At 45.1% G+C, this 19,911-nt stretch overlaps 1 protein-coding gene across 7 annotated transcripts in view; it reads left to right on the top strand.

Annotated features, from left to right (window-relative positions):
- The window catches only part of ASTN2 (astrotactin 2), a 693,046-nt gene that overhangs the window by 640,982 nt on the left and 32,153 nt on the right, over positions 1-19,911 (top strand). For all 7 annotated transcript variants that reach the window (XM_081179638.1, XM_081179639.1, XM_081179640.1 and 4 more), the window contains one exon: positions 10,402-10,543. In XM_081179638.1, coding sequence (XP_081035764.1) covers positions 10,402-10,543 — 142 coding nt within the window. The remainder of the gene's footprint in view (positions 1-10,401; positions 10,544-19,911) is intronic.

Raw genomic sequence — 19,911 nt, forward strand, 5'->3', positions numbered from 1 at the left:
CATTTCAGTGTCAATTAAACAATTATACTTAACAAGTACATCCATCTTAAACATGTAACTTGATATACACGATCCAGCTGCCGAAATAGGTGTCTACATAAGACTGACGTATATAGGGAAAATGTTCAAATGTAGAAAAGGCAGTAAAGGTCCTCAGACCATTTCATAATGCATGGTGGCTGTTTATCCTTCCAGGCTCAAAGTACAAGTCTCCTAGCAACAGGGATGATGATGATGATGATGATGATGATGATGATGATGATGATAATAATTTATTTGTACCCTGCCCATCTGGCTGAGTTTCCCCAGCCACTCTGGGTGGCTTCCAACAAAGATTAAAAATACCGTATTTTTTGCACCATAACACTCACTTTTTTCCTCCTAGAAAGTAAGGGGAAATGTCTGTGCGTGTTATGGAGGGAATGCCTACGGGTGGCATGCCTATGGATTTTCCTCCTCTAAAAACTACGTGAGTGTTATGGTCGGGTGCGTGTTATAGAGCGAAAAATACGGTACATTAAAAATGTCACACATTAAAAACTTCCCTGAAGAGGGCTGCCTTCATATGTCTTCTAAATGTCAGGTAGTTGTTTATCTCTTTGACATCTGATGGGAGGGCATTCCACAGGGCGGGTGCCACTACCGAGAAGGCCCTCTGCCTGGTTCCCTGTAGCTTTGCTTCTCGCAGTGAGGGAACTGCCAGAAGGCCCTCAGCGCTGAACCTCAGTGAAAGATGGGGGTGGAGACGCTCCTTCAGGTATACTGGACCGAGGCCGTTTAGGGCTTTAAAGGTCAACACCAACACTTTGAATTGTGCTCGGAAACTTACTGGGAGCCAATGTAGGTCTTTCAAGACGAGTGTTATGTGGTCTTGGTGGCCGCCCCCAATCACCACTCTAGCTGCCGCATTCTGGATTCTGGATGGGGGAGAAATCTGATTCAGTTCGTATATAAAAGTGAACCTCTCAAATTCACACTTTCTGCAACAATATGAGTACTGAAACACACCCATCCTTGGAAATTCATTTACTCAAATTGTGCAAATTTGTATTCAAATTTGTAATCAAATTTGTGCAATTTGTACTCAAAACCATGCTTACAGAAGTGCATGTTTTAAGTGTTCATAACGATGAATGTGTTTGGGAAAATATTCTGAAATTAATCTTATGACATTGCTTGCAAAAATATGTCCATCAGTCAAAATGGTAATCAAACTGTGATTATTAGGAGAAATTCTCACTAAAATGTCAGAGAATTTTTTGAAAATTTAAAAAATCATTGCATGGATGTGCAAGCATGGAAATCTAAATGTAAAATAAGAAACTGGGGGAACCAGGTCGTTCCATCCCTTCTTAACAACCTGGCAGGGAAGATAACTTGATTGTTAAGTTTTGTTTTGTTTTTTAATCTGTCCCTGTTGGAGGGATACTTGTTAAATTTTTGTTGGTGTAACTTGTTAAGAGTTTTCAGGGTTCAGCTTCTTCACCACAAAATCCCACACCAGATTTCAGGGAGTGGGGTGAGAGTAAAATTTGTGGGCCCAAAACTCACTGCTGCTGTCTTAAGAGGAGCCCTAATGGCTGCTTTCCCCATCTGCAGAATTCAGGTGGGGGCGTGTGAAGTGTGTATGTTTGTCCCACTTTCCTGTCCCCAATTGTTGGTAGACTGGTATGGGGGACAGGAGTTCTGTGGCTTCATCTGTGATTCTCCACCCTACCCCACCACTGCACAGAGCGAACAATTTGATAGGACACAGGCACAACCTCCTTCATTTCTCATCGAAAAAGAATTCAGAGGAGCCTAACTATGTTGTCAATTGACCTGAGGATGTTCTTGAAAATATAATTTTGGCCTAGATCTGGATTTGGTGCACACCTGGCCCCTATGTTCAGTGCCCCAATGTGAACTCTTACTTTTCTTTTTAGGTAAAATTGAACGTTTGGAGCATGCAGCATGTTAGCAATGTGTGGGGTTGGGTGCTTCTACCAGACAGTTGGGACGTTTGTTCATTGGTTCCTGCACTCTATTAATGAAGCAGACTCTTTCTTTCTTACAAAGGGATCTGAGAGGAAAACTACGCCTCCTGGCCTAAATCACACCTCAGCCAGGCCTCCAAAGCCTTGTTTTGTTTAAGCATATGTTGAAACAATCAGTTACAGCTATACACAGGTAGAGTCATAGCTTCGTTGTTGGTTGGTATGTCTGTGTATATACATGTCTGTGTGTACACACACATACACACACAATGTAAAACCATAAACTGTATGGTTTAGGTATGAAGTAGAACCTTATAAAATGTGCTTTCTCATTTCTGTGTAACTCAAAGCAGGGATTAAACAATAGGAAAAACTCACCAGAAAATTTTCCAAGGTAGAAATCTTTTTGCAACTTTTCATTGTGCATTTGAGAGGGTGAAGCATTTTTCCCATTTTCCTCTCCATTTAAATATTTTCCCCATGTCTTTAAATAAATCAATATAGGGTGCTCTGCGGGTGGGGGCCAGTCAGGAATGAGAAGACAGGAAACTGGAATTTAATAGGCAAAGAAAGGAACAAATGAAGGGGGGCAAAGTTTCTACAAACCCCCCCACCCCCACCCCCAGCTTTCAGACCACCATGCATAAGGCACAGAGAGGAGAAATTTCCCTGTGTCTGTGGCATTCGGGAAGGCATCCCTAGAGCTCTCAACATTACTAGATGAGGCCCTGCTTTTCTCATCTCTTTGAAGGCCAGTTTTATGGAAAAAACAGAAATCTCTTTTTACTCCAAGGCAGGCAAAGCGACAAGGTTGGATAAAGCAGTGAAAGTGAGGAGTGAAATGCAGCCTGTGTGGGTTACAGAAGGCCAGGAGTTGAAGGAGAAGGGCTGGGAGGCACATGAGACTGCTCTTCCACTCCTCTGTTAGGCAACACTTAAGCAGTACAGTCATACCTCGGGTTACAGCCGCTTCAGGTTGAGTTTTTTCGGGTTGTGGACCACTGAAACTCGGAAGTACCGGAACTGGTTACTTCTGGGCTTTGGCGGTTGTGCATGTGCAGAAGTGCCAAATCGCAACCCGCACACACGCAGACACGGGTTGCGAACACTGCGGGTTGCGAATGTGCATCCTGCACAGATCATGTTCGCAACCTGAGCGTCCACCGTATTGCTCAAATGACCACCAGAGGAAGGAGCAGTTAAATGGTCTGAGTGTCAGACAAGGATTGGGAATACCCAGGTTCAATTCATAAGGGAATAAAACAGGTGGGAGCCTGTGGCCCTCCAGATGTTGCTGGTGTGCATCTCCTACCACCCTTGACTGGCTGGGGCTGATGGGAATTGGAGCCAAACAGCATATTGGATGGCCATCTGTCATAGATGCTTTTGTTGAATCATAGAATATTAGAATTGGAAGGGAGCCAAGGGCCACGTAGTCCAACCCCCTGCAATGCAGGAATCTCAACTATTGATCCAGAGAGTACAAGTCATTGCCTCCATTTTATTTTACAAAAATCTAATGATCCAGTGATTTTTCAAAAATATACATAACCTCTGCATGTTCCACTGTAATATATGCCTTCTTATTACTTCTAAGTAAATATCTAGAGCTGAATCTTTGGGGCCAGCAGGAGGCTGGAGGGTGTGCGGGAAAGGGGCTGTTGCTGCTGCGCTACCACACTAATCAGCTGTTAGACAGGGAGGCTGAGCAGCATAAACAAAGCCCCACTGCGCCTCCAGTCTCTTCAGGGCTTCCTCCACTCTCATTGACATGCTCTTTGGGCTCCGGGGAGGATCTCCTTGTGGGCTATGAGGACTCCCCCGTTTTCTTTCACCAGTTCCTGGTGTGATTCTGTTTATTTATTTCCTGGTGCCAAGTGTATACAGAGTCTCGTGTGAGTAGAAAGTGCATAAGTGGATGGTTGCCTGTATAAAATGCATCTGCTCTCTCTGGCTCATACATTTTCAGAAGTGGAAAGGAAGACCAGGAAATAACCCTGACAAGAAGGCTTGCCCCACTTCCCAGTCACACTGATTGGGCCCTGATCACAGCCAAGAGCCCATTCTTGCTAACCCAAGTAGCACTTTGGTTTATCTATCAAATTGCCATTTCCAATCGCCACCCCAGAAGCTCCACACTCCCTTAGAACCGCCTCTGCCTTGCTTGCAAAAATCAGGATTTTAAGGGACATACTGTAAAAGTATGATTGCTTTACGGTTTCCATGAATGTCTTGGGAGAAACGGGGCATTTGACGGGTATGCTGTTAGCCACATCCCCGTGACCTCGTATGTCTAAATAGCTGATCATCCTGAATTGTCCAAAATCCAACCCACCCAAAAAACCTTGCATGGAAAAATGAGACCAAAGAAAGTGGCATATTTCTTTGGGCTAGCAAGGTGATAATTGGATTTTAAAAAATTGTCCACACCTGTTGAAGATTAATTACGCTGTCAGTTTTCTCTCTAGGAAATGGCTCCTATTTTCCTAGAGAAAAAGATTATGTTGCTTTAATTGTTTTGTTTTCTTTATTAATGACCAGTGTAAAGTTTTGTAAATATTAAAGACTCTGAGAAACAGAACCAAATTATGTTTATTCCTATAACAGGAATTTCACTAAGAGATAGTTGGAATGCTGCTGCTGAAAAGAAGTAAAATATGCAGGAAAACTTTTCCGTAAAGAACTCAGCTGCAGAAAGAAATGAAAACACAAGAGTAGATGCTCACACACCAACAGTATAACTTTGCCATCTATATTAATTTTATTTATAAAATTCATACCCTGTTTTTTCTTTTATTGCCACACCTGCAATTTAACTGGTTTGTTGGCAAATTCAAAGTGTTTATGTCACAATTTTTTTATTTTCTATTCAATTTCTTGATTCAGACTTCCAGATCAGTTGTGATCACGTTCAGGTCATGAGTTTGTCCAGTAAGCTTGACAGGATGACTCAATCATAGAAAAGGGTGAAAGGGGGAGCGAAGGCAACACAATACCCCTAAATTTCTTGATTTACCAACATTGAATATTGTGCTTGTAGCATCTAAAGGCAGCCCTGTTTAGGGAAGTTTTTAATGTTTGAAGTTTTATTCTGTTTTTAATGTTCTGTTGAAAGCCACCCAGAGTGGCTGGGGAAATCCAGCCAGATGGGCGGGGTAGAAATAAATTATTATTATTATTATTATTATTATTATTATTATTATTATTATTAATTTGTTTTATGGATTCTTTTTCTGGCTTTTTGATCAATTCTTTCTCATTTTAAATCAAGTCTTCCAGAAGTTCTAGGTTGAAAAAAAAAATCTTTTGATATCTCAAGGGTTGTCACATCGAAGAGGGAACAATATTGTTTTTTTCCTGCCCTGGAGGGTAGGATTCAAACCAGTGGCCTCAAATTACAAGAATGGAAATTCAGATTAAACATCAGGGAGGAAAACTTTCTGGCTATAAGAGCTGTTTGACAGAGGAACAGTCTCCTTCAGGAGGCTGTGGACTCTCCTTCCTTGGAGGCTTTTGAGCAGAGGTTGGATGGCCATCGGCCTTGGATGCTTTAGCTGAGAATCCTGCTGTGGTGTTTGCCCGTTCCTTTGAAAATGTCTGTACAGGGGAAGAGAAAGAGTTAATAGGTAGACCAATAGAAAAGCCAGAGGGCTTAGCCCAAGGTTTAGTTAGTTAGTTAGTTAGTTGGTTGGGAAAAGGCAGTTGGGAAAGCAGCTGGCAGACAGATGGAAATAGAGAGACAGTGCAGTTGGTTCTTGTGTGAGGGGAGGTAGAAGAGTTAGAGGCAGAATAAAATAAGACTAAGAGGGTAAAGGGTAACAGTGTTTCGAATGCATTTAAAGTTTATTTGTGTTTGCAATAAACCACAATCTTCATTATTAACTTAAGAACCTGACTGAGACTAAGTGATTTACCAGGGAAGACCTGGTTGGTGGCAGCAGATTAGTGGTGTACGGGTCAATAGCCCGTGAGACGACTGGGGGCTCCGTACGAACACCATACCTGCATTGCAGGGGTTTGGACTAGATGACTCTTGGGTCCCTTTCAACTCTACGATTCATATGAAGCTACCCACTGTGACCCTAAAGCTTTGGTCCTGGTCAGTGACCGCCAGTCCATTCCCACAAATGTGTATGTAGTGTGGCTAAAATTGGCAGGAAGTGGGGAAGAACCATGCCTGGAGCTCCTTGAGGATAGGTGGGGCAAAATGCAACAATTTAACAATAGCAGAGTCTGAATTTCCTCCTTGCAGGTTATTGTAGAATCATAGAAGTGTAGAGTTGGAAAAGCACCAAAGGGTTCATCTAGTCCCAACCCCTGCAGTGATTACTGCATTGGAAGGGGTTGGACTAGATGGCCTTTTGCATACCCCCTTCCAACTCTATTATCTCCCCTTTTTTGTTGGCTACAAAAACATAACATCATACATTTAAAGCACATGACTTTCCCCAAAGACTCCTGGAAATTGTATCTTGTTTAAGATGCTGGGAACTGTAGCTTTGTGAAGGGGTAAGCTACAGTTCCCAAGATTCTTTTTAGTGGGAGGGGATGTGCTTTAAATGTATGGTGTGTACACAGCCTTTGTGTACACGTTCTATAAATTCACAGCAGGCATCTCATTGCAGACTTGTCATCCAGAGCTGCAGCCTGGGAACTGAATTTTTGCAAGGTTCAAGGCAAGGTGGGCTAGTTTGAGCAAGCCACCAACCCCAGAATCCCCCCTCTCCAGTCTTAACACCTTGAGGTGGAAAACTGGGAGAAGGGAAGGGTGCGTTGAACACACACCACATGTGACGTATTTTTATGGATCTCCTAAGGCCAGGTGTTTCCTGAGCAAAGAAAGAACCAAACTGGGCAGGAGCAAAATGGAAACAATTCTTACTCACCTTCCTTTCCACTGCCTCCCTGCTTTGCACCTCACAAAGGGCTGTCATTTGGGAGAGGGAGCTGAAGTCCTAAGTGCCCCTCCCCCTTCCACCCTCCCAGTCCCCACCATTTATGCCTATTTGTGCCTCTTGACAATTCTGCTGTGTTTTCCTTTCCTTGAAGGAAAGGGAATTGAGAGCCTCCCCTCCTCCCCAATTCAGGTATGTGCCTGTTCTCCATTACAGCTCCATTGGGGCTGAAATATGACCATGCCTGTGTCAGACCTACCAATATATTTATTTATCCATATAGGCTTTTCTCCTTAAGTTCATTATGTCCAGAGGTTTTCAAGCTTTTTGAGTCCACGACTTCCTTGACCGACTATATTCTTTCTGCGGCACCCCTGTGGGGCTCAGGAGCCCAGTTATGTCACCCCTTGCCTGCAGAGCTGGCAGCCTCTCACCCTTTTTCGAACACCCTCCCTTGTGGAGTGTTCCCTCAAACCTCCTCTCCTCTCCCCTCTGCTTGGGAATCCTCTGGGCAGCTGCTGCTGCTGCCCCTGGTCTCTGAGCTGCCCCCTCCCACCCTAAAGAGAGGTGCCTCCTCACACTGCCCCACAAGGGCCTGGGGAGAGGATGCCCCAGCCTTAGTGACCCAACAGAGACTGTCCGAAGGTGAATGTGAGGCCTGCACCTTACCTTGGGAGGCAGCAGTAGTATCAGTGGGCGCTGCCGGGTCTGCATGGTGGAAAGGCTCCCCTTCAGCACTGGGCACTCAGCTTCCAAGTGGGCCTTGCACACAGCAAGCACAAAAAAGGTCAGCACAGTGCCTGCCTGTCCGGCCTCCCACTTGTCTGTCCATTCCTAACAGCAAGGGCTGGTGAACTGGCTTGCTGGGCTCCCTCGCCCACTTGCTTGCTTATGTCGGCTGCCTCAGCTCCTGGCAACCAGCACCCCCTGGCCAGCCCCAGAGGCACCACTCGCCTGCAGAGCTTGTAGCCAGGCTGCTGCAACAAACAGCTGCACAAGTTTTGGGGAGGCAGAGATGGGAGAGGGCATCAGAGGAGGATGCAAGGAAAGAAAGAAGGGCAGAGGCCTGTGTTGCTTGTGGCACCCCGACTATCCTTCAAGGCACCCCAGGGAGCCATGGCACACTGTTTGAAAACCACTGTGTTAGGCAAAGGATGGCTTGCTATTACTGTAGTAGTAGTAGTAGTAGTAGTAGTAGTTGTGGTCATCATGTTAATCTCACTGCTGCTTCTAAATTTCAAAATGAAGCAAAAAGCTAAATAAAATACCGTATGGGAAAAAATAAGAAGAGGGAATTTCCCCCCAACCACCCTACTTCATTGGCAGAACTTAAGCTATGTATACACTCCTATTTGCTAGAGTAACTCCCACCACTGGTCCTTGAATTGGCCTACACACAAAGTTAGCCACAATCAACAAACTATGTCTATCCTGCTGTTTCTCATGAAAAAAACTGTGTTTTCATACCCTCTGACATTTCTCTGACGAAAATAGGGACGTCCCATTCCAGAATGATAATTTTACTATTTATACCCCACACATCTTACTGGGTTGCCCCAAAAGCTGCCCAGAGTGGCTGGGGCAATCCAGTAAGATGTGTGGGATATAAATAGTAAAATTATCACTCTGGAATGGGCCGTCCCTATTTTCATCGGAAAAATGTTAGAGGGTATGCAAGCTATCCTACACTTGGGCCAAGATCAGTATTTAGGCCCAATATCAGCTCTCGGCATCGTTGGGCATCTTCCAGGGCTCCAGAGGTGCTGGGAAATCAGCCCTCTACCACCTTTGCCTAGCAGCAGCAAGCAAACTTAAATTTACCAGAATGCCCTGAAGCAATGCCATCCATCATGGCAGTTATCACCAGGTAATTTCCATGGCTAAGATCCCACCAAGAAAATCTTTGCCAAGAGCTCACTCAAAACTGGAGCCAGTATCAATTTTCTAGACCACAGATGGAAAATCTGTGACCCTCCAGATGTTGTCAGGACTCCACCTCCCATAAGCCTCAGTCGGCAAGGCCAGAGTTGATAGGAGTTGGAGTCCAGGAACACCTAGAGGACCACAGGCTCCCGCCACACAGGTTCTAGAGAAATAAAGGCAGCACATGCAACAATAGTGTCCAGCCTCAGTGCCCTACACCAGGCATCACTTCAGGCCAATCACTTCTGCCACTCCCAAATTTTGGTCTAGACTTGCTTCTTGAAACTGCTGGAGCAAACAGTGGTGTGATGGAAACAGCATAGCAATGGTGCCATTTGGGGACTTGCAAGAGGCATTAAGATGACTAACTTTGCCTTTTGGTTTCTTTAGGGAAAGAATAAATGTTCTGTTTCTCCTCTGGCAGGAGAAATTTGTTACCCGCATGTGGCTTTTTATGAAAATAATGTTTGCATGTCCATGTTTTGTTTTGTTATTGCCACTGCCACCACCTGTAAAATCAGCTCCTGGCTTTATGGATTGCTGGTTTGTCACACCAATAGGCTGCTTTGCGTGTTTTATACCAAAGACTTCAGCATTTCTTATGCACTTTTGAGTCTTTGATCAGGTTGAGAAGAAAGTAAAGAAAGGAGGATAGGCACAAGAGCCATTTTGCTGTTCGCTGTCAGAGCCAAAGCCTGACTCACAATAGATGTTCAGAGCTAAGGAATGAGTTTCTTGTTACTTTAGGATGCCCAAAATGCTGACTGTTCTCTCCCTCGACATGCAATCCTACTGTGCCACTAACATGTCCAGCTCTGGAAGCTGCCAATTTATATGTGAAGCCGAAAGAACACAGGGCGTGATCCAGAAGTACTCCTGCATACACAAAAGTTATTTTTGACCATTTGCAAAGCCATGCAAAGGGGGGAGGGGACTGGCTTGACAGTTGCTTTATGTAAAATCCACTTTTCAACACTTATTTATGCAAACATGTGCCCCTCAACTGCTTTTTACATTGTCTCAGGGCCGAGCTGTACCTTACTGATCTTCCATATTACATCTCCACTGAGTATTCATTCCAATTTATTTTTCAGGAAGCACATAACATTGAAAGGAGCACTCTGTTTGCACTGTATTCCACTACTGTTCCCAAAAGTGGCTTTTACATTGTGTTAAAGTTAGAATATAATGCAGAACTTAACATTTAAGGAAAAGCCATGAAAATGGAATAAACTATCATGTGAATGCAGCCTAAATCAGCACTGGTGGGATACAGTACTCCAGGGTTTCTGGCAGGAAGCCTTGCCTGAGCAACTTAAGACAACACATGTGCAAAGTGCACACACTACCACTCAGCTCAAGCAAGTCATTTCCATAAATTCCAATCTGCAATGTATGGAAAAGTCTCTTGTATTGTCAGTCCTGAATCTGCTGCTCAGGGGTTCAGTTGAGTGACCTCAGGTTCCAGAGTCACAGGAGATGGGGGGGGGGGGAAACAAACCCAACAACAACCAACTCCTCACCACTTCCTCCACCACATGCATATGTTTTCTCTGTCAAGTAAATAAATGAATGTTTCTCAGGTGTTTCTTTTCTTTGGCCTGCAGGAGAGTCCTTGAGCTTTGCTGATGATTTGCTCTCTGGTCTTGGAGCTGCCTGTGTGGCTGCTGGAAGGAGCCATGGAGATATCCCTGACACAAGCCTCTACTCCGTCATTTTCAAGTGTCTGGAGCCTGATGGATTGTACAAGTAAGGAAGGAGATGCGGTGGAGTCGTGGGGCATGGGGAAAAGAGCATCCAGTGTCCTGTGCACATTACTTCTCGCATTTCAAAGTCTGTATGGATTGGAGACTGCCCAACCCAACCTCAGTCTGTCCTTAGCCAGTCACCATCTGTTTGTTTCTTATTGATAACTAGTTCAAGGGGTGGTGCTTCCTCTCAGCTTCCTCCTCCTTGTCCCAGCTTTGTAGAAGGGAGAAAGATGTGAACAAAAGCAAAATTAATTGCCTCTACCTCTAATGGACTCTGGCTCTGCCTGCCATTGCTCAGGCTCCACTTACTGTTGGCCTCCCTGCCTTCCACCCTACCAGTCCCAATGGGCACCAACAACCACTTTCTGTATGGCAGTAGCAACAAGGGGCTGAAGAGAGGCAACTGTCCTATTGTTTGCTTCTTAAATTAGAAATGAACCACTTTCCCCCTCAAAATAAACTGAAAAGTGGTTTACAATAAAATAGACTTAACACTAAAACTATCAATGCAATTGTTCCCTTAGGTTCTTAATCCAATCACAGTCAAGTCAGCTCCTTGGCACTCCAGAGAGCTGCAGACTGTGAAATGGCCAATGGCGGAGGAAACTTGCGATGATTGCAACTGAAGATGTACAGAAAGCCAATATAGGACTTACTATGTGACAATGGTGTTGGCAAAGGAAGCTTACTTCTCTGTCATCATTGCATCTGCAGAATGCCAGCCATCATAAAACTTTTCTGTAGTGAAGAGCCATTGAGTTAGGAGTTAGATACAAGGCTGGCCCAAGACATTTTGGCACCTGAGGAGAACCACAAATTGGCACTCTCATCTCCCTGCCAGGGAAGAAGGGATGAGTGAAAATCTAAAACAGGAAAATGGGAAGGGGGGAATAGAGATCTACCTCAGGATCTGCTGTCTTATGTATCCTGCCACCTGAGGCAGTTGCCACACTTTGCCTCATGGGTGGTTAGCCCTGGTTAGATAATAAAAAGAGCCCTCAAAGAGCCAGGGTGACCAGTTTGCATTGCATTATGCAAATAAAATCACTCATATCCTTTCTAAATTTAATGCCACAGATTGGGCAGATTCAAAGATGGATATAGGAAACCATCTGGTTGTGATGATTTGGATACTTTCTTAATGTATCCTCCAAGCATCTTGCTCATGGTATGGCATGGAAACAGCCCTGGTCATAGATGATTTACACCAGTAAATGAATGTGGGGTATGTGACCCTGTTGTTTCGAATGGAGCTCTTAGTGACCTTTGATACCATTGACTGTGGCATCCTTCTGGGCTGTCTTGTTAGTTTGGATCAGGGAAACACCAGTTTTTGTTGGCTGTGGTCTCTCCTGAGAGAATGGACCCAGTATGTGGTGCTGGGGGGACTTCTGTTCCACCTCAAATCACTCCTGTCCTTCAACCAAAATTGCTAAAATGCACCTGCCAAGTTTGCAGCCTGCAACCTGGGGATGTATTTCAGCTCAGTAGTGCCTTGGGTGCTAAGGTCAAAAGCTTTGTCAGTTTGGAGAATCCTCTTACTAAAATGGGAAACCTCCCCTGTTGGAGTCTGTGCGTCTTTGAATGCTTGGAACCCCAAGTGGGGAAAATGCTGTGGTGCTCAGGTCCTACTTTCAGGCTCTCAAGAAGCATCTGTTTGGCCACTGTGAGAACAGGATGCTGGACTCGATGGGCCACTGGTCTGATCTAGCAGGGCACTTCTGAGGTTTGGAAAACAAGTCCAGGTATCTAGGTGTCCAGAGATATGGCCCGCTGCATTAGCCTTCTGCTGTGACCATCATTTTTCTTACAACTTGCTTGGTAAAATATTGGGGGCGGGGGTTGATGGAAGAGAAGAGTGCTTTAATTTGCCTGAGATTTAAGACATGAAGTACAGAATGAAACATTAGACTGGAAAGATGTTTGGAACGGGTGGGGGACAACCCTGGAAAACAATAGGAGAATATCAGAGCAGCCTCGGATAATTAAAACCCATTGTTGGAATGAATAATTCTCCCCCCTGCTTGGAACCGCAAAGGCAATTAAACCTGCGAACTGGCAAATCTACCACCACTGGCAAACTTTTCAGGCTTTGTTAATACTTTCCTTCTGCACCTCTAGCCAACTCCACAACCATTGGCTCTCACCAGCACCACTCTCAGGCCTCCCCCACAAACTCTATTACATATGTTGACATGATCTTTAAAAAGGAAATGGCTTTATTACACTTTGGTTTACGAGGCACGGCAGCTCTAACGTGTGCTTGCCATTTAATAATTTTTAATGTTTCCTTTTTAAAAAGGCGTGTGTGTGTGTGTGTGCACACGCGCGCGCACACACACACATAACCCTTCTGATTGTATATATTAAGAGTCAGGCAGTTCTGAAAAGGTGCCCAGCATGAATGTGGAAAACACAGCGCAACCTGGCAGTGATTTGCTTCTAGTAAATTGTTCAGTCGCTATCAGTTGCTGCATATCCTCCAACATTTCTCCGATGAAAATAGTGACATTCCATTCCATAATGATAATTTTACTACAGGGGTCAGCAAACATTTTCAGCAGGGGACCTGTCCCTCAGACCTTGTGGGGGGCCAAACTATATTTTTGGGGGGGTTTTGGGGGGGTATGAATGAATTCCTATGCCCCACAAATAACCCAGAGATGCATTTTAAATAAAGGGACACATTCTGCTCATGTAAAAACATGCTGATTCCCGGACCATCCACGGGTCAGATTTAGAAGGCGATTGGGCCAGATACAGCCCATGGGCCTTAGTTTGCCTACCCATGTTTTACTACTTATACATCTTACTGAGTTGCCCCAGTCACTCTGGGCAGCTTCCAACATATATAAAAACATAATTAAACATTAAGCATTAAAAAAACCCACACCCCTTCCCTATACAGTGGTATCTCGGGTTACATACGCTTCAGGTTACATACGCTTCAGATTACAGACTCCGCTAACCCAGAAATAGTGCTTCAGGTTAAGAACTTTGCTTCAGGATGAGAACAGAAATCGTGCTCCAGTGCCACGGCAGCAGGAGGAGGCCCCATTAGCTAAAGTGGTGCTTCAGGTTAAGAACAGTTTCAGGTAAAGTATGGACCTCCAGAACGAATTAAGTACTTAACCCAAGGTACCACTGTATAGGATTGCCATCGGACACCTCGGGAGTCAAATAAATCCATACCTTCCAACATTTCTCCAATGAAAATAGGGACATCCTAAGAAAAAGCAGGACATTCCAGGATCAAATCAGAAACCAGGATGGCTTCTCTAAATCAGGGGTGTCCCTGGGAAATGGGGGCACTTGGAGGGTCTGTTGTTGACTCCTCAGTTGCCAGTGGTACAAGAAAAGGAGGGGGAGAAGGAAGAGGTGGGGTTGTGTTCTTCCTCCTCCCAAATACATTGAAAGGAAGCAGCACAGCGTAGGCTTGCCCTTTATGATACACGTGGCATGAGAATTAATTCCCCCCTGTTGGACGTATTTATTTGTCAACTCTATCCATATATACCACTCAGCAACAATGTTCTCAGGGCGGATAACAACAACATTTTTAAATTCCATAAACAGAATACAGAAGGGAGATAGAAACAATTTCAACCTGAGGGCCACATTCCCTTCTGGGCGCCACTTGTCAGTGGTGAGGCAAAAGTGAGCAGAAATGTGGGTGGAGCAACAAATGGAAATGTTACGTGTTTGTGTGTGTGTTCCAATCTGTTATAGATATCTAGTTTTCTATAAATCTTATCAGTCTGCATGGTGCATTATCTGTCAGAATAATACCAACTATACTAGGGTAAATTGTGCCACTGGAGCTTATCCCTGTTCCAAACTCTGTTCAGACTGAGCTGGCCCAAGCCTGGCAGATGGAAAATAGTTTTGCTTACCGTGTCCTTTTTGCCAGTGTAACTTTCACTGGGTTGCTAAGTCATGTGACAGAGCTGAACGGAATTTGGAATGGATTGGAATTTGGAATAGGGGCCTGCCTCCCTTGCCCCATCCTGCCCCCACTACACCCCTGGAACTTTTCAGCTATGACTCTTGGGGACCTGCTTACTTGCAGGCCTATTCCACCTGTGTGGAGGGCATAGGAGGGTGGGGCCAGACTGACTGCCGTAACTTCATGTATGGCTGATGCATTGATAGACAATCCATCAATGGTCTCCATTCCTCCATAAACACTTTGTCATTATTCAGGTAGGTAGCCGTGTTGGTCTGACGTAGTCGAAATATATAAAAATATATAAAAACTGTCCAGTGGCAACTAAGTTTGTTCTGGGTATAAGCTTTTGTGTGTATTTGAAGAAGTGTGTATCTGAAGAAGTGTGCATGCACACAAAAGCTTATACCCAGAACAAACTTAGTTGGTCTCTAAGGTGCTACTGGACATTTTTTATTATTTTTTATATATATTTTGACTTTGTCATTATGTCCTCTTAATTTGGCAATTAATTTCGCCATTTCAGCATGAGTCCATTAGTTTCATAAGCCATTTCCGCTTCGTTGATAATCCTTCCTCATTCCACCTCTGTGCATATAAAGCTCTAGCTGCTGTTGTTGGGTACATAAATAAATAGTCAGCTTTTTTGAACTTCTGTCCCCATTATTCGTAGCAAAAAGGATCCTTTCTGATTCATTATATATCATTTCCCCAAATCCCTTCACCTTTTCACAGGAACACCACATTGTTGAACTTCTTCATCAACACAGAGTGTGTGCAGCCAATGGGTCTCAAAATATGTTAGACAACCAATTATCTCCTGGGCACCTTCGAAGGTGTCCTAAGAACATAGTAAGAGCCCTGCTGGATCAGCCTAGTGGCCCCTCATATTTCAGCATCCTGTTATCATTGGCCAACCAGATGCCTCTGGGAAACTCACAAATAAGACCTGAGTGCAAAAGCCCTCTGCCCACTTGTGACTCCCAGCAACTGATATTTAGAGGCAGGCCACCTCTGACAGTGGAGATAGAAGATAGCCATAGCGGCTAGTAGCCACTGGCGGAGGAAGAGGAGTGCGGGAGGAGCGCACCGCCCTTGGCAGCGCAATCCCGGTAGGGTGCCATTGCAGCTGCCACCTCGCCTGCGCTGGGCACCCCACCCCTGCAGGCAGCATGCCCCGCCCCCAAAATGTGTGCCACGCCCCTGTGGGCAGTGTGCCACACCCCCAGGACACGCGCCAGCCCCGCCCCCACCTGTTCTCTGCCACTGCTAGTGGCCACTGATAGCCATACCCTTCTCTTTCATTCCTGTATGTGCTCTTTTTTCTTCGTCTGACGGCAGTCCTCCCTTCGTGGAGGATGCTGAAAAGCTAAATGTGTCCAAAGGGAATGATTTCATGCCAAATGTTCTTGTTATCACTGGCAACATCAAATCACAAGCAAAACACTTCAGAGTAACCTTAGTGTTACCATGAGCCAAATGGCCAAGAAGCCGGTGTGGAGGCAGCCGTAAAAGGAATATCTTTAAAACCATTTGGCATGTTCTCTGCTGTGCTCTGTGATGACAACAACTGGTATAAAATAATGTCAGTTTCCTAGTTCAGGAAGGCTGGAGCTTGGAGCTGGCGTGAGAGATGTCGCTTCAGTAATGAAGCAACCCAGACTGAGAGCTAGTTCAGGAACTCCACCTTTCATGGCTTTGGGTCAGCCCCTGATCCAAGCAGATGTTCCCATGCACACCCCCTTCCTCCCAAACAGCCTCACAGGCAACTAGCTGGGCACTTGGGCTGCTGCTCACTGTTTCCTCTGCTTCTGTAGCCTTGGGGGAGATGAGGGGAGGGATCTGAGAGCCAGCCATGAACTCAGGCAGCTTTTGCGGAGGTGTCCAGCCCTGGTGTTGGGATGTTTGGATCTGATGGCTTCTCAAGGTCATTGGCAACATGGAGATCTGCTGAAGGGTTCTGCTCTCCTTCCTCCTCTAAGGAGGAAACCTTGGGTTCAAGGACAGGGTTCAACACTGACATAGATATGGATATTTAAATACCTGAAGCTGCATTATAGTTTCAGGGCATTCAGTTCATCCTTTGTAGTATTATCTACACCAGACTACAATTCCCATCATCCCATCATCCTGAACCTCTGGCTGTGCTGTCTGTGATTTGAATTGGTGCCTAGCACCATCTGGGAGCTTGAGGAAATGCCAAGATTTGCAGGGTGAATCTAAGAGTGTTTGGGAGGCAGCTTCAAAACAGCCAAATGTGGACTAATCATCCTCAGTGACCACAAAATGCCAACTAATGGTTGGGGGAGGGTGGGATGGAGAACTGAATGAAAATGTGAATTGAATGTGGTATCCTGGAAGATATTGCTGCAGCTGCACTTGTCTATTTAAATGTGCTTAACACACACACACACACACACACACAGAGAGAGAGAGAGAGAGAGAGAGAGAGAGAGAGAGAGAGATTTGTTCTTTTTTTACCCTCAGATTTGACCCATTTAAATTAATGCACATGGCTAACTTAGGTCACTTAATTTCAGTGGTTCAGTGGGTCTACCTTAAGTAAAACCTAGTTGGCTATAACCCAGATACCTTTTGGGTTCTCACTGGTTGATAGGTATGCTGCCTTTGAGTGCACTGATTTATTTGTCCTGCCTGCAGAATAGTGGAATAGTAGGGGTACATGAGATATCTGGAGGCAATAGTGAGAGGGGGTGAGGGAGCAGGAACTGAGGAAAAGGAGCATGCTGGCATCAGGATCAAACAGATGTGTGCAGTCCTAAAAATGAGTAGCCTTCTCAAGACATCCTGAAGGCCTCTCCACTCCCAGAGGTGCTTTGATGTTAGTTCTATTGCAGCAAAACCCACAGCACCCAATAAAGCTTATAGCTGATGCTGCCTTCACCTCTCAAAAGTGTCACCCTCCCCAAAAGCATTGATGGATGACAGTTCCAGTGGCTGTCCAAAATCTGTCCAAAATACAGCCCATAAACATTCACACACATACAGAGAGAGAGAGAGAGCTTCATATCAAACACAGTTGAAAAGGAAGCATAGGTTCCTCCAGTTTCCCAACACTTCAAAAGTGACAACAGCCTGAGCTGTGGAACGTGAGGCCAGCGCTGTGCTCTGAACCTCTGCAAACATCTCAGAAACAGAGGCTCAAGAGGTGTGTTTTTGTTTTGGCCTCTGTCTCATTTCCTCCCTATTCCCAAATGACTTCCCCATTGCTTATTTGCTTCCACCACTTGCTATCACCAGTAAGGGAAAGAGAAAGGCATACTCTACCTCTCACCAGAGCCCTTCCCTTTCCCAGCAGTTCCTCAGGAGACTTTTGTTTTGCAGCCACCTCTCAGGCATGCTGGACCATATTGTCCTGTGCCCCAAACCCAGCCCCAATTTGAATAATATGATCTAAAGTCAGAAGGGGGTTGCTTCAGAAACCTATGTGGATTCCATCAATATTATCTAACCTGCGGTCCATTTGCATCGTCCTGCTTCAACTTACCTCAAGTAATTAGTCTGCGCAACTGACTGACTCTTTCCCTCTTCCCTTCCCTTCCCCAAGCCTATTTCCTTCCTCAGATAAAAGCTGGGCTTGAGGTTTCTGAAAACAAACAAACAAACAAACAAACAAACAAACAAACAAACAGAGGCTGATTGATTTCTCTGCTTTTTTAGACTCTATCATTTTAAAGAAATAAACAAAAACATTATTCTCTTCCCCTTCCCCATGCTTTCACTCTCTCTTATGAAAAAGCAGTTTGGCAAAAATATGTTCTCTTTCATATTGGAGCTGTCTTACCTGTAGATTAGGGCTTGGAGAACCTGTGTCCCTCAGTATGACTACATATTCCAGCATCCCTGAACATTGGTTGGCTGGGGTTCATGGGAGTTGTAGCCCAGTAACATAATGGAGACAAACATGTTCCTCCAGAGCTGCTGCATCAATTACTACTAGCCACATAGGCTGTGTTCCACCTGCACTGTCAGAGGCAGCATGTGTCAAGTACCAGCTAGGGAAGGGGAAATCACACAGATAAAATGTGTAAATGGAATGGAAGTCTAACAGTGCAATCCTATGCATACCCACTAATGACCTTAATTGTCCCATGCACCATTCTTCCCCACTCTTCAGATGGTTTAATTTTACTTGCTTCAAAAAGTGGCAAGCCAGACCTGCAGAATTTGAGCTTATTCTGCTCAATGAGGGCCCGGACCCTCCCTCCCTCCCTCCTCTATTTTCAATTGCAGTTTCTTTGGAAGTGGGGGAACCTCTGAGAGGGGGTGAGCTGTAGAAGGGATGCTGCTTTGCCTGCAGAAGGTCTGACGTTCAATCCATGACATCTCCAGGTTGGACTCCTGTGAAACCCTGGAGAGCTGTTGCCAGTCAGCATAGATATTACTGAACTAGATGCACCCAGCAATCTGACTCAGCTTCCTATGGAACTGAAAGGTGTCAAGCCTGCCAGCAGTATGCAGTAGTAAATTTATAATAGTAGTAGTAGTAAAGTATTTGCACTTGGAGAGGCCCATAAACTGGGTCCCAGCATGCCAGTTTTGGGGCCTCCTTTAATGGAAGCAGTGGTCATTGTGTTGGGCAGCAGAGGCTTCTAAAGGCCTCTGTTCTGCTTAGCCCATTCTTTGAGAGATGTCTGTGAACAAGCTAGCTAGGCTGTTGTCTACCTGGGATGAGAAATGGAGGCTCTTCCTGCAGAAAAGGCTCATAAAGGTCAGCTCCTTCTGGCTAAATCCTCGGACCACCTGCTCTGCATTCAGAAAACTTCAATCCTTGCCACCTCTGGCTGAAAGAATTTGGTAACAGGAATTGTGGGGGGAATCATTGCCAGAAAGCACTCCCTGCTAAGCAATATGGGGGGGCTAAAAGAGATTAGAAGAACAGATGGTACCCCAGTTCCTGCTCTCTCTTCCGATTGCTTGCCATATTACCCCAGTGCTCCACACTCCTTTTCCAAATCAATTTCAGTATTTTGGAGTTGGAACCAAAAAAATATCAGGGTATTTAGCATGGTAGGTTGAAGGGTGTATAAGCCAAGGAAGCTCAGTAATGTCTACACTGACTGGCCAGCAGCTCTCCAGGATTTCAGACAAGGAAGTCTTTCTCAGCCCTACCTGGAGATGTTGGGACGTTCCTCAGACAGATGCTGTGACCATGAGCCCCAGCCCACCATGTGTATAAGCGAGCTGCCCTATACCAGGAGTGGCTGTTCCTTTCCACTCACTTCCTTCTGAACAATGCACTTCTATGAGTTGTCAGCCTATTGAACCTACTTCAGTGTTCCTAGAACTGGAGCCATAAACTGGATGCTGAGAGAATGGAGTTGGGATTTTTTTGCAGGAGAGGGAGACATCATGCCCCACTCCATCTCTTTCTGCAACCCACTCCTCTCCTTCCAACA

This window comes from Podarcis bocagei (assembly GCF_964188305.1).
Source record: "Podarcis bocagei genome assembly, chromosome: Z".
Classification (NCBI taxonomy): Eukaryota; Metazoa; Chordata; class Lepidosauria; order Squamata; family Lacertidae; genus Podarcis; species Podarcis bocagei.